Source organism: Colobus angolensis, unplaced genomic scaffold, assembly GCF_000951035.1.
Source record: "Colobus angolensis palliatus isolate OR3802 unplaced genomic scaffold, Cang.pa_1.0 Scaffold179, whole genome shotgun sequence".
NCBI classification, from domain to species: domain Eukaryota; kingdom Metazoa; phylum Chordata; class Mammalia; order Primates; family Cercopithecidae; genus Colobus; species Colobus angolensis.
In genome coordinates this window covers 5,507,477-5,523,272 of record NW_012114921.1, presented here as the reverse complement: position 1 = coordinate 5,523,272, position 15,796 = coordinate 5,507,477, and the positions used below count along the sequence as shown (strand labels likewise).

Here is a 15,796-nt window from a genome sequence, read left to right as displayed (position 1 = left end):
AAAAAAAAAATTATTTAAAAAATCTTAATGGCAAACTGGAAATTGTGTAAGTAAATCATATAAATGTTAAAAGTGACAAAATTCAGTTGCAGAAACTAAACAAAGCAAAAATGCTAATAGAAACAAAATAGGTTTCAGTTACTCATTTTAGAGTAAAATAGGTTTTAATAACTGGACTTCCTCATTATCCAATATTATTTAAATTGTAATTCATATTTTAAGTTCATAGAGAATCAAAAAGCAGAGGTAGCTTTATTTACTTTCTATACATATGGAACATTTTAGAACAAATGATAGGATAACCCAATTCTTATATCTACTGATGAAAAACTGTCTTTCAAAAATAATATTCTTGCCCTTCTAAGAAGTAGTTCTTCTATCCTGAGGTATGATTTTATAGGCATTTTTAAGACCTGGCACAGGTCTCTGACACAAATTTACTGTAAAATGTGGACATTCAATATTACCTTACCAGGTCTGTTACCCTTGCTGATAATGAAGAGGCTGGAGTCAATCATCTCAAATCACTGAAATTCTGAGATCTACGTGAGACAGAGAGCACATAATCACATGGCTTTATAGGAAGTCTATTACAAGATGGAGGACCAGCTTTATCCTCTAAGGATGAGACAGAGACAAAATATATGAAACAACAGCATTCCAGACACTGGGCATCTGGCAATGAAGGACTGCAGTCTCTGAGAGATGGGAAATAAATGAGGTGATCTCAGTGATTACAGCAATTAAGTTTAGAGAGACTCCAGGCACTAGGTCTTCTCTCCCTGACTTGAGAAGATTGAGCTGGGAGTTTGGGAAGTCCAATGTGGCGAGAGTTCATAGAGCAAATTACTGGAAAGGAGAGAACTACACAGAGAGACAGAAAGCTTGGGAGATCTGCAGACGGTTGCCACAAGTCTTCAGCTGAATTCTGATCTGTGAGACAGAGACCATCTGAGGCCTGGAAAAGAAGCACTCAGCCGGGCGCGGTGGCTCAAGCCTGTAATCCCAGCACTTTGGGAGGCCGAGACGGGTGGATCACGAGGTCAGGAGATCGAGACCATCCTGGCTAACATGGTGAAACCCCATCTCTACTAAAAAAAATACAAAAAACTAGCCGGGCGAAGTGGCGGGCGCCTGTAGTCCCAGATACTCGGGAGGCTGAGGCAGGAGAATGGCTTAAACCCGGGAGACGGAGCTTGCAGTGAGCTGAGATCCGGCCACTGCACTCCAGACTGGGCGACAGAGTGAGACTCTGTCTCAAAAAAAAAAAAAAAAAAAAAAAAGAAGCACTCAAAACAATGAGAGGAAACAATCTCTAGAGCTCACACAGGGCCTATAAAACCACAGTTAACTTAGAAGAATTTTGCAGCCAGGTGTGGTGGCTTACACCTGAAATCCTAAAACTTTGGGAAGCCGAGGCGGCCAGATTGCTTGAGGCCAGGGCTTCAAGCCTGGCCTGGGCAACATGACAAAGCCCTGTCTCTACAAAAAATACAAAAATTAGCCAGGTGTGGTGGTGCCCACCTGTGGTCCTAGTTACTCGGGAGGCTGAAGTGGGAAGGTCATCTGAGCCCAGGAGGTCAAGGCTGCAGTGATCCGTGACTGCACCTTGGCACTCCAGACTGAGCGATACAGCAAGATCCTGTCGAAAGAAAAGAAAGAAAGAAAGAAGAAAAAAAGAGGTTTTCTCTAATCCTGCCTAACAAAGTATAAGACCTGAAAAAATGGATCCCAGAACAAAGCTCAAAAATATTTATAGGAACAAAATAATGTTCAGTATCCAATAAAGTGAAATCTATAATGTCTGGCATCCAACTAAAAATTATCAGACATGAAAAGACACAGGAGGAATATATACAAGATAGAATAATATATAATACAGAAGGAAAAAAAATCAATCAAAACCAACCTAGGAATCACAGAAATAATAGACCTAGTAAACAAGTATAGTAAGACAGTTATTATAAACATATTATCTGTTTACAAAGCTAGAGGAAAGATTAAGTATGTTAAGAAAGACATGGTAGATACTAAAAAGACCCAAATTCTTTCTTCTTTTTTTTTTGAGACAGGGTCTTGCTCTGTCACCCAGGCTGGAGTACACTTGTGCAATCACGGCTCCCTGCAACCTCTAACTCCTGGGCTCAAGCAATCCTCCTGCCTCAGCCTCCCAAGTAGCTGGGACTAAAGGCATGTACAACCATGTCTTGCTAATTTTAAATTTTTTGTAGAGATAGGGTCTCCTTATGTGGTCCAGGATGGAAAAAACCCAAATTCTAATCAAACTTCTAGAGACAAAAACTACATGTCTGAGATGAAAAATATACTGGGTGGGATTAACATCAGATTATATCTTGCAACACTCAAAGACAAAGCAATAGATACTATCCAAAATCAAACAAAGAGAAAATAAAAACTAGAAAAAAAAAAAGAAAGAAAAAAGAATAGAGCATCAGTGAGCTGTAAAACAATGTCAGTATCCTAACGCATGTGTAATTAAAGTCGCCAAAGGGCCCGTAGAGGTCAGAGAAATTAAAAAAAATAATAGTGGCTCGGTACAGAGGCTCACACCTGTAATCCCAGCACTTTGGGTGGCTGAAGCGAGCAGATAAGTTGAGCTCAGGAGTTTGAGACCAGCCTCAGCAACCTGACAAAACTCCATCTCTACTAGAAACATAAAAATTAGCTGGGAGTGGTGGCGGGCACTTGTAGTCCCAGTTACTCGGGAGGCTGAAGCATGAGAATTGCCTGAACCTAGGAGGCAGAGGTTGCAGTGAGCTGAGATCACACCAGCGCACTTCAGCCTGGGTGAAACTCTGTCCCCACCCCACCCCCACCCCCCAAAAAAGAGAAAGAAATAAATAATAGCAAAAAAAAAAAAAAAAATGTCCAACTGTGATGAAAACTATTTGATTCAAGAAGCTCAACAAACTCCAAGCAAAAGAAACATGACATGAACTATACTATACCCAGGCATATCATAATCAGATTGCTTAAAACCAGTGATAAAGATAAATCTTAAAAGCAGCTGGAGATAAAAAGACACATTATACGCAGAGGAAGATAAAAATGACAGCAAATTTCTCAACAGAAAACTAGGGAACAATATCACTAAAAGACTGGTAGAGGCCACGCACAGTGGCTCACGCCCACAATCTCAACACTTTAAGAGGCCAAGGCAAAAGGATCACTTAAGCCCAGGAGTTCAAGACTGGCTTGGACAATATAGGGAGGCCCTGTCTCTACAAAAATATTACAAAATTAGCCGGCCATGGTGGCACGTGCTTATGGTCACAGCTACTCAAAAGGCTGAGGTAGGAGGATTGCTTGGGTCCAGGAACTCAAGGCTTCAGTGAGCTGTGATCACACCACTACACTCTAGCCTGGGTGACAGAGTGAGAACCTGTCTCAAAAAATAAAAAAGACACTTGGAAAAAAAAGTTTATTAATCTAGAATTGTATTTCCACAAAAATATCTTTCTGTATGTATGTACGTATTTATTTTTTGAGACAGAGTTTTGTTCTGTTGCGTGCCCAGGCTAGAGTGCAGGGGCACAATATCAGCTCACTGCAACCTCTGCCTTCTGAGTTCAAGTGATTCTTGTGTCTGAGCCTCTCTAGTAGCTGAGATTACAGGTGCATGCCATCATACCGGCTACTTTTTGTATTTTTAGTAGATACAGGGTTTCACCAAGTTAACCAGGTTGGTCTTGAACTGCTAGCCTCAAGTGATCCTCCAGCCTCAGCCTCCCAAAGTGCTGGGATTACAGGTGTGAGCCACCATGCCTGGCCCAAAAATATCTTTCAAAAATGAAGGTGAAATAAAATATTCATCAGTCATATAAAGGCTTTGCAGTCAGACATACCTAGGTTTAAATCTTGCTCTGTCTCTTACTAGCTGGGTAAGCAGTATCAAGTTACTATTTTTATTAATATCAATTTTAATTGCCAATTATTCAGTGTTTATTATAAATAGGCACATGTATTATGCCAACTGCTTTATGTGTATAGAACCTCATTTAATTCTCAGAACTCAGAAAGATAGTTATCATCATCCCTGTTTTATAAAAATGCTGGAATTTAAATACAGACTGACTGAACCCAAATCTCTTGCTCTTCACCATTGTCTCATACTACCAGGGTCTCTTCTGCATGTAAAATAAAAAGCATAGTAAGTACTTCCCAGAGTTACTGTGAGGACTAAATGAAATGATACATGTGTATCACCCAGTACAATGCCAGACACATAGCAGTCACTCAATTAAAGAGTGTTATTGCTATCATACAGTCATACTTACCATACATCTCATCTTCCAACCCATGAACAAAAGCTCCACAAGCTCCCGACTCAATCAAGTTCACAGCCCCGGTATCTACTTCTTCCTTGGGAGCATCATCTCCCCACTTTCTGCCACTGGAAAACTCCCCTGAACTGTAAAGTTCCTTGGCACGCTCATGTGCAGTACGTTTCCTCTGCAGAAGACAACAATAATTACCAATTGTAGGAGGTTCATGAAGCAACGCTAAGATGAACCCTGAGAACATGGGAAGGCAGAAAATAAAACAGCTCTTTGAGAGTTACGTTTGTAAAAATTATCAGTAGTTCATACAAGAGAAATGCAAATTCAACTTAAAATGAAACCAAAGCCTTGCCTGTCTATAATAGCTGAAAATACCTAATTAAAAAGGATAAAGATAGCTGAAGAATGTGTTAAGAAATTTGGTTACGTTTGCTGTGGCAGCAACATAGGAAAGAGAAGAGCCAGAGAGGCAAATAATGGCAGTGCCCCTCCAAACGCCATGTTGGGTAGACAACACATTTACTCTAAGAAAACAATTATCAGGCAGGGTGCAGGTGGCTCACGCCTGTAATCCCAGCACTTTGGGAGGCCAAGGCAGGCTGATCACAAGGTCAGGAGATTGAGACCATCCTGGCCAACATGGTGAAACTCCATCTCTACTAAAAGTACAAAAATTAGCTGGGCATGGTGGCGCGTGCCTGGTGGCTACTCAGGAGGCGGAGATTACAGTGAGCCGAGATCGTGCCACTGCACTCCAGCCTGACGACAGAGCGAGACTCCACCTCAAAAAAAAAAAAAAGAAAAGAAAAAAAGGAAAAGAAAACAATTATCTTAAGTCCTAGTAAAAGTATTTTTCTATTTGGCAACATTGCATTTTATTTCAGTTACAGTACAGTCACTAATCTAGTAAACTCACTTTACACAGAGATTGCCTAAGGTGGAATATACTGCTTGGTGAAAAGTAAGTATCCAGTCCACTTGACAGTTATGGTTCTCATCACAAATGAATGACCTGGCACTCCGCTTTATACATCAGCCTCTCATGGAAACCCCATCTCTAAAAAACTACAAAAAATTAGCCAGGTGTGGTTGTACACACCTGTAGTCCCAGCTACTCAGGAGGCCAAGGTGAGAGGATCACTTGAGCCTGGGAGGCAGAGGTTGCAGTGAACCAAGATCGCGCCACTGCACTCCAGCCTGGGCGACAGAGCGAGACCCTGTCTCAAATAAAAAAAACCAAACAAACAAACAAAAAAAAAAAAACATGCACAAGAAAAAGAGCTGAGAGACATACACCAAAATGACCAAAGTCATTACATTAGGGTAGCAGGTATATGGGTAAATTGCTTTCCTTTCCCTCATCAAAAATTCCACAACTTTCATATCACTTTTATAATCTTAAAATTGAGGTACTAACAATGAATGTACATATTATTTTCTCAGACTCAAATCTGGTTCTGCAAACCATGTTAGTGAACCATCACAATCAAAGCTTAAGGGCATTTCATAAGAGGCAGTTGGGGCCGAGCACAATGGCTCACATCTGTAATCCCAGCACTTTGGGAGGTAGAGGCAAGAGGATTCCTTGGGCTCAGAAGTTCAAGACCAGCACGGGGAACATAGCAAGACCTCATCTCTACTAAAGATAAAAAAAAATTAGCTGGGCATGGTGGGGCATGCCTGTAATCCCAGCTACTCAGGAGGGTGGGGTGGGAGGAATGCTTGAGCCCAGGAGATCAAAGCTGCAGTGAGCTATGATTGTGCCACTGCATTCCAGCCTGGGCAAGAGCATGAGACCCTGTTTCAAAAAAAAGAGGAAAAAATGGTGCGGGGTGGGAGGTATTTTGTTACTGTTTAGAGAAAGGCTTTACTCACTCTTCCACGATAACTGCTGCTGAAAAGGAGTCCTAAAATGTCATACCATCTCACAAAATGAGAACAGGCCTTTGTAGTTCCTAACAAACAGAAAATTAGTCTTTTGGGGTTTTCTGGGGTTTTTTTGGTTGTTGTTTTTTGGGGTTTTTTGGAGACAGAGTCCCACTCTGTTGCCCAGGCTGGAGAGCAGTAGTGTGATCTCGGTTCACTGCAACCTCTGGTCTCCAGAGTTCAAGCGATTCTCTGCCTCAGCCACGCAAGTAGCCGGGACTACAGGCACATGCCACCACACCCAGCTAATTTTTGTTTTTCAGTTGAGACGGGGTTCACCATGTTGGCCAGGCTGGTCTCAAACTCCTGGCTGCAAGTGATCCACCTGCCTCAGCCTCCCGAAGTGCTGGGATTACAGATGTGAGCCACTGCACCTGGCTTAGAAAATTAATCTTGCCTCTTTTTGGTAAAGCATAACCTGTGCAAATTATTTCATTACAATAATACAAAATTTAATGAAGTCACTTGTTATTTGCTTCAATTTACTAAGATTTTTAATTAAAATGTAATATAGTTATCATACATTAATTTAACAAATGCTGCTAAGTTAAATCAACACAACTCAGCATACTGCCCCCCTATATTGGTTACAGAAACCCAGTTTAAACAACAAAGAATAAAAGGTACCCTCAGATCTGACATCAGCTTCTTGTCAAGGGTCTGCTCCAAGAAATGAGAACTGACTTGCTCCATAGAGCCCTATAAAAAGAAAGAATCCAGAGCATATAAAACAACTTTTATGATTTGAATATTATCTTAAAATTCAAAGTCTGTAGCCAATTTAAGTGCATAAAGATAACATTATTCATGACAGTAAAGATGCTATGGGTTCTGAATCATCAGGAAAATAAAAATATTAGCAGCAGCTAACACCTAAATAGAGCTTACTATGTGTCATGTACTATTCTAAGGGCTTTAGACATATATTAACTCGTTTAAATCTTCTGTAACTATAACCCTGCAAAATAAATACTATATTAGTCCCATCTTATATATGGAGAAAAAACATAAAAAGATTAAGTAACACATTGACGGCCACAAAGAGAATAAATTCCAGAGCCAGTAGATACATCCAGGCTTCAAAATCCTTTCCCTTAACGACTACTCTCCACTCCTTTTCATTCTTCTTTCCATTCCTCTGTTCATTCATTCATGCATTCAGTTAAACAAATATTTAGCAACCATTCAATTATATGTCTACAGTTACCAGGAACAAGAATACAAAAATAAAAAGACAACAGCTCTACACTCAACAATATCACAGACTAGTAAGGGAAACTGACAAGAAAAGAGATTACTGCAATATGATATGAAATGTTGTAATACACATCTATGAATGATGCCATGGGAACGGAGACAACAAGCAGGTGCAGGCAGGGAGAGGTATACTTGGAGAAATGAAAATCACAGTGCAAATGCCAAGTGGGAAATATTAAGTGGTTTTATGAATGGAACATAAGATAGGGCTCCTGAAAATGAGGCAGTACAGATAGGATAATAAAGAGCCTCATTTGCCATAGTAAGGGGTTTGCCTTATAAATAATTATTACATAATCCCTGTTAAACATCTAATGAGCTCAACAATGTAAAAAATATTTTACTTACATTTTTCAAGTTTATTCTTCCCAATAATCCCATATACCTCTCATTTCCATTTTCTAGATGAGAACTGAGGCTGAAATTAGGCAACTTATTCATTTCAAGTAAGGGAGGACATAGATATATATTTCATAAAGCCCATCTTGCAACAGTATGACTAATGGACCTTAAGAAATCAAAATGAAAGCAAAAACACCAGTTTCAGAGGCTGTTGGAGCAGGTCCTAAACATTAAGAAATTTAACTGAGATCTTCTCTAATTCCTAATAAATGCGGAAATGCTTACACAGGCTCAGATCTTTTCTCTAATCACATTTTCCACAGAAAATTACGTGTTCTTGAGGAATGTCCTTACTCAAGTTAACACCTTTCCTATGATTTCACAAAAACAACTGCTGTACTATTTTGACTAAAGTAGTTTCAAAACCACTTTTTCTTTTGGTACATAGATCTAATCCAATGTCATAGCTAACATCCATTTTTTAAATCCAAACAACAATTTTATAAATAAGAACTATAAATGCTTAAGACCTCCTAAATCTCTCTCCAGTTTTACCACCAGCATTAGCTGTTGGCTTTTTCCTACTAAAATAAAAGTTTTCATGACTTCACAGTAAGTTGCTTCATCCATAATTCCCAGTGCCCTCCTCCAATGCCCTCAGCTGAGCGCTTATCCAACACAGCAACACAGAGGGAGTACTATGCAAATCTGTGCCCCGCCAAATTAAATATCATTACTTGAAATAAATTTTCAATATCACCTAAGAATAGGTGAAGCTTTCCATTTTAAGTCTACAAACACAAAGAGCCCTATAGCATAGTAGTCCACTTCAAAAATGGTGAGATGTCTATTACTGCAGGACCAGTGGAAATGGAGAAGGGATGGATTTAGGGATGTCAAGAAGGCAGAACTGATATGAGTTGGTAACTCAATGGATGTGAGACACAGAAAAACTATTCCCACATTTCTCTAGTTCATGACTCAGCAGATGATAGTATCATTTATGAAAACATAGAGAAACAGATTTGTACTAAAAAGATAATGAGTTCATTATAAAGTACACCTTACAGGCCGGGCACGGTGGCTCACGCCTGTAATCCCAACACTTTGGGAGGCCAAGGTGGGCAGATCACGAGGTCAGGAGATCAAGACCATCCTGGATAACACGGTGAAACCCCGTCTCTACTAAAAATACAAAAAATTAGCCAGGCGTGGTGGCGGGCGCCTGTAGTCCCAGCCACTCAGGAGGCTGAGTCAGGAGAATGGCGTGAACCTGGGAAGTGGAGTTTGCAGTGAGCCAAGATCGCGCCACTGCACTCCAGCCTGGGTGATAGAGCAAAACTCCATATCAGAAAAAAAAAAAGTGCACCTTACCAATCAGAACAACAGCTACATTCTGGTATACTTTAACCAATACAAATATGTTTAGATTAAGATGGAATCTCTCCAACTGTACTACTAGCGCTACTTAACAACCTAAATTTAGGTAGTTAATGCTACGAAAACCATACTTAACACTGAGAAAACCATTTCACCAGAGAGCCTTATTAAATGTATGTGAAATTTAGATACAGGATATTTAACAATTATCACACCTGCTTTAAGAGCAAAAACTGCTCAGTTAGTATAAATAACATAAGTCTATGCAACTAGGTGATAAGTATATCAGACATAAAACTGCCACTAACTAGGAATATCTGCATTTACCCTGGGAAAGACCAGTCATGGGAGACTTACAGGCACAAAAGCCTATAATCTAAGAGTCTGAAAATGTTGTAATTTTTAAGGTCAATGACTTCTTAAGGCTTATAAAAGTAGTGACTGTATTCTAAATAGTCCCATGAATGCGCTTACTGGGACATCAAGTTTCTTTGCCCCACAAATAGGGCAGTTATAAATAAGTAAAAGCTAACCTCTTTTACATGCTTTTGAATTTTCTGATATAATTTTTCATCCTGCTATAAGCCAAAGGGATTGGAAACTATTCACTTTTTAAGCAAGATAGACTCGAGTTTACAAAGCTAAGTTGTTGCAGAACCTGGCTTCTGTTTTCCTCTCCAACTTACCTCGTTACAGATCCCCTATATTGAACACTACCCCCAACTAGGAAGCACTAAACTGCTTGTAGTTTAGTATGATATTGCAGCTTAGTATATTGCTATGCATGATAATGTACTGCTTTTATATCCCTGCTCATATTTTCTCTTTCCCTGCATCGCTACCTAGTTACTTATCCTTCAAAACTCAGTTCAGAGATCAGCTCCTCCAAGAAGCCTCCTGTGGTTGTGGTTGGTGCTCTTTCCTACCAGTACCAGGTATTCTTATTCACTGTTTAGCTGTCCCTGGCCACCTGACTATCAACTTTGTTGAAGACAGAAACTGTCCTCAGTGTTTGTTGATTTGCTGAACAGGTGATCTAAAGATTATACAGGTTGAACATCCCAGTTCCAAAAATCTGAAATCCAAAATGCTCAAAAATCCAAAACTTTCTGAGTACCAACATGATGGTAGGAAATGTTCATTGGAGCATTTCAGATTTTGGATTTTGGAGCATATTTCAGATTTGGTGCCCAACAAGTAAGTATAATGCAAATAAAATATTCCAAAATCCAAAAACAAAACAAAATCCAAAACACTTCTGGTCTCAAGCATTTTGGATAAGGGATACTCAATCTGTATGCAGATTTGTTTTTTAAAAAATGGCTTACTAGAGTTACCTGGCACACCTCACCCACGACAAAAAGGAACAAAAATAACAAATAACTATATTTCAACTAAAATGACTGTAGATACATGCTACTGAGCACCAGAGAAAGGGCAAAATCCCTGTGGAGCACGAAGGCTTCAGGACAGCACCACAGGGAAGGGAGTGAGGCTTCCTACCTACCACACTGTCTCCCTTGCCAAAATCAGCTTAAAATCAGAGGAACTTCTTACAGGGAAAAAGTAAGCTGGAGATACTTATCAGTGGTCCCCACTGCTGCCACAGGCACCAGCAATTCTTGATAAAGGAGAGTCCCTAAGTCATCAGTGGCCACAAATCCAGTCTGGAGAGTAGCCAAGAGATCATTCAGCTGTATTGCCTCAGAGTGGGAGCCCACCTTGTCCTAAGCTACTGTAGCATGGCACCAAGTTGAAGCTAGACTTACTACTAGTATGCATCCTGCCCTGGGGACTAGTAGCAACTGACTCTCTTCATCCCTAAGAACCCGCCATCATTCTACCATGATCACACGATGGCCTGCAGCACCATAACCCCATCCACATAGAGTCTAGGTCAAACAGAGTGACCATGACCACAGCATCAGACCCCACACAGCACTACCAACCACTCAGAAAACAGGCAGACCTGCACAGCAAGGAAGCCATCAAATCGACAGCTGGCAGTGCTTTACCCAGCACCCCTGTACCGTATAAACATCTGGGCTGCCAAGCATGCACATGCTAGTACTCAGCCAAAAAGCCAATCCTGCAGCAGCCCTACTGCCTCTCACAACCCGTCACAGAACCACCTGCCCACGCCCTGCCTGATAGCTGGTAACTCAGTGGTGCTGTCTACTAAACCAGGCCACGATAGAGTCCTACAGCACACAATCCAATCCACAGGTCCTGTGGTAGCCCTGGCCCCCCACCATAGACTGCTGCCAAACTGCCCGGCCCCACTGAGCAAAAGCACTTGAGCCCAGCTCAAAGTAACAGCCAACCAGGCAATAGCCCCATCTCCCTAGATAGCCACACAGCTGCCCAGCAGGCTGCCCCAGCAAAAGCCTGAGCCCAGCACAACAGCCACCACGGCAGTAACTACTGCCTCCCTGGAAAACCAGATAGACAGCCTGGCAGCCATTTTAGCCTGCACGTGTCGTGCCCAAATCAGTTTAGCAACCTCATTTGCCCAAAAATCAGCTCAGCACCCTCATCTATAGCATCACCATCGCAAACTCCCATAGCCTAGGCAACTGAAGCAATTGCAAACATCACTGACTAGGTGTATAGCTGAAGATTATAGCTGAAGCTGACAAGGAGTGTTACACCACCCACTGAGTCCACCCAGAACCAAAGGCAACACACCATACCCAGCTAATACCCTAAAAACCATCTGCAGGAAAGAGACTGTTACCATATATTAGCTACTCAATAAAATTGAAAAGAGCAACTATTCTACTACATGCACAGATATCAACATCCAGTATCTTGGACACGATAAACGAAAATCAAGGAAACATGACACCCTCAAAGGAATACAGTAAGTCTCCCGGCTGGGCGCAGTGGCTCACATCTGCAATCCCAGCACTTTGGAAGGCCAAGAGAGCCAGATAGCAGGAGCTCCGGAGTTCAAGACCATTCTGGGCAACATGGCAAAATCCGTCTTTACAAAATATACAAAAATCAGTCAGGTGTGGTGGCATGCGCCTGTAGTCCCAGCTACTCAGCAGGCTGAGGTGGGAGGATCACTTAAGCCCAGGAGGAGAAGGTTGCAGTGAGTGAGATCTTGCCACTGCACTTCAGCCTGGGTGACAGAGCAAGACCCTGTCTCAAAAAAAGAAAGAAAAAAAGTCTCCAATGACAGACCCCAAAGAAAAGGATACTTACAAAATGCCTGAAAAGGAATTCAAAATAGTGATCTAAAGGAAACTCAGTAAGATACGAGAGAATACAGACAAACAATTAAATGAAATCAGGAAAACAATTCATGATCTGAATGAGAAATTCAACAGAAATCAATATCATAAAAAAGAACCAAACAGAAATCTTGGAGCTGAAGAGTACAATGAAAAAAATAAAAATAGTATAAAATTGAGAGCTTCAACAATAGACTAGGATCAAGCAGAAGAAAGAATTTCTGAACTTGAAGACAGGTCTTTTGAAATAACCCATTAAGAGGGGAAAAAAAACAAATAAGAATAAAAAAGAAAGCCTTGGAACATATAGGACATCAATAGACAAACAAATATTTGCACTGTAAGATTGCCTGATGGAGAAGAGACAGAGAAAGGCACAGAAAACCTATTTGACACAATGATAGCTGAAAACTTGCCAAGTAGTGGAAGAAATACGGACATCCAAATTCAGGAAGTTCAAAGGTTCACAATTAGATTCAACCCAAAAAGATCCTCTCCAAGGTACATTATAATCAAACTATCGAAAGTCAAAGACTAAGAATTTTTAAAGCTGCCAGAGAAAATTGTCAAGAGAATCTCCATTACCATCAACAGATTTCTCAGCAGAAACCTTGTAGACCAGGAGAGAATGGGATAGTATTAATATATTCAAAGTATTGAATGCTACAATTAGAAACAAAAGGACAATAATCACTATCATGGCACACACAAAAGTATAAAACTCACCAGTAAAGGTAAACTCATAAATCAAACAGATCAAACCACAGTGATACAATATGTCATGTAAAATTTTCAGTCTGCTAGTATGAAGATTAAATTCAAAATGGTCAAAAACTACAACAGCTACAAATAGTAGCTAAGGAACACATAACAGATGAAGAAGAAAATTAAGGCAACAAAAATATAAATTGAAAAGGGGAAAGAAAAAGTCTAGGGTCCTTTTATGTAACCAAAGTTGAGTTGCTATCAGCTGAAAACATTCTATTATAACTGCAAGACTTTTTTTTCCCCCTTGAGACACTCTTACTTTGATGCCCATGCTAGAGCCCAGTGGCCTGATCATGGTTCACTGTAGCCTCAATCTTCCAGGCTCAAGCGATCCTCCCACCTCAGCCTCCCGGGTAGCTGAGACTACAGGTGTGTGCCACCATGCCTGGCTGAATTCTTTTTTCCTTATTTATTAGAGACGAGGTCTCACTATGTTGCCCAGGCTGGTCTCAAGCTCTTGACCTCAAGTGATCTGCCTCCCAAAGTGCTTGGATAATAGGCAAGAGCCACCACACGGGCCTAAATGAAGACTCTGTAGTAACTATGTAGAAAAAAATTGCAGCAGATACACAAACAAGAAAGAGAATGAAAATAAAGCTTAGCCCCAAAAAAACCCACTAAATCACAGAGATAAACAACAAGAAAGGAAGACAAGAACAAAGGATCTCCAAAACCAAAGAGTAATTAACAAAATGGCAGGAATAAGACCTTATCTATCAATAACAATCTTGAATATAGCTGGGTGTGGTGGTTCATGCCTGTAATTCCGGCACTTTGGGAGGCCAAGGCAGGCAAATCATTTGAGGCCAGGAGTTCGAGACCAGCATGGCCAACATGGCAAAACCCGTCTCTAATAAAAATGCAAAAAAAATTAGTTGGGTGTGGTGAGACATGCCTGTAATCCCAGTACTGGGGAGGTTGGGGCACGAGAATCACTTGAACCCGGGAGGTGAAGGTTGCAGTGAATTGAGATCACACCAGTGTACTCCAGCCTAGGTGACAGAGTGAGACCCTGTCTTAAAAAAAAAAAAAAAAAAAAAAAAAAAGAAGAAGAAGAAGAAAAAAATCTTGAATATAAATGGATTAAATTCCTCAATTAAAAGGTACACTACAGCCTGGGCAACAGAGCAAGAAAGAAAAAAAAAAAGGTATACATTGGCTGAATAGATTAAAACACAAAATCTAAGTACACATTGCCTAGAAGAAACATACTTTACAAGCAAGAATTAAAACATATACCAAAATCGACAGTATGCAATAAAAGCAGTTCTAAGAGATAAGTGTACAGCAATAAATAGCTACATCAAAAAAGAACAACCTAGTTTTTAACTTTTTTTAGAGGCAGTTTCGCTGTTGTCCAGGCTGGAGTCCCCAGGAGTTTGAGGTTGCTGTAAGTTATGATTGTGCCATCGTGGAACTGCACTCCAGCCTAGGCAACAGAGCAAGACCCTGACTTAAAGAAGAAAAAATAAATAAATAAAATCTTGTAATTTGCAACATCGATAAATCTGGAGGACATCACGTAAAGTGAAATAAGCCAGACACACAAAGACAAATACTGCACGATCTAAGACTTAAACATAAGACCTAAAACTGTAAAAACCCTAGAAGAAAACCTAGGCAATACCATTCAGGACACAGGCATGAGCAAAGACTTCATGACTAAACCACCAAAAGCAATGGCAACAAAGCCAAAATTGACAAATGGGATCTACTTAAACTAAAGAGCTTCTGCGCAGAAAAAAAAAAAAAAAAACTATCATGAGAGTGAACAGGCAACCTACAGAATGGGAGAAAATTTCTGTAATCTATCCATCTGACAAAGAGCTAATATCCAGAATCTACAAGGAACTTAAACAAATTTACAAAAAAAAAATCAAAAAGTGGCCGAAGGATATGAACAGACACTTCTCAAAAGAAGACATTTATGCGACCAACAAACATATGAAAAAAAGCTCATCATCACTGGTCATTAGAGAAATGCAAATCAAAACCACAATGAGATACCATCTCACACCAGTTAGAATGGCGATCATTAAAAAGTCAGGAAACAACAGACGCTGGAGAGGATGTGGAGAAATGGGAAAGCTTTTACACTGTTGGTGGGAGTGTAAATTAGTTCAGCCATTGTGGAAGACACTGTGGCGATTCCTCAAGGATCTAGAACCAGAAATACCATTTGACCCAGCAATCCCATGACTGGGTATATACCTAAAGGATTATAAATCGTTCTACTATAAAAACACATGCACACGTATGTTTATCGCAGCACTGTTCACAATAGCAAAGACTTGGAACCAACCCAAATGCCCATCAATGATAGACTGAATAAAGAAAATGTGACACATATACACCATGGAATACTATGCAGCCATAAAAAAGGATGAGTTCATGTTCTTTGCAGGGACATGGATGAAGCTGGAAACCATCATTCTCAGCAAACTAACACAAGAACAGAAAACCAAATACTGCATGTTCTTACTCATAAGTGAGAGTTGAACAATGTGAACACATGGACACAAGGAGGGAAACATCACACAACAAGGACTGTCAGAGGGTGAGGGGCCGGGGAAGGGATAGCAT

General features: G+C 40.4%; 1 protein-coding gene across 1 annotated transcript in view; it reads right to left on the bottom strand.

The window, feature by feature from the left end:
• INTS4 (integrator complex subunit 4) overlaps positions 1–15,796 on the bottom strand; it is a 112,258-nt gene that overhangs the window by 55,057 nt on the left and 41,405 nt on the right. The window contains exons 8-9 of the mRNA XM_011938966.1: positions 6,855–6,926; positions 4,299–4,473 (exon numbers count right to left, since the gene is read on the bottom strand). Of these exons, the coding sequence (XP_011794356.1) occupies positions 4,299–4,473; positions 6,855–6,926 (247 nt within the window). The remainder of the gene's footprint in view (positions 1–4,298; positions 4,474–6,854; positions 6,927–15,796) is intronic.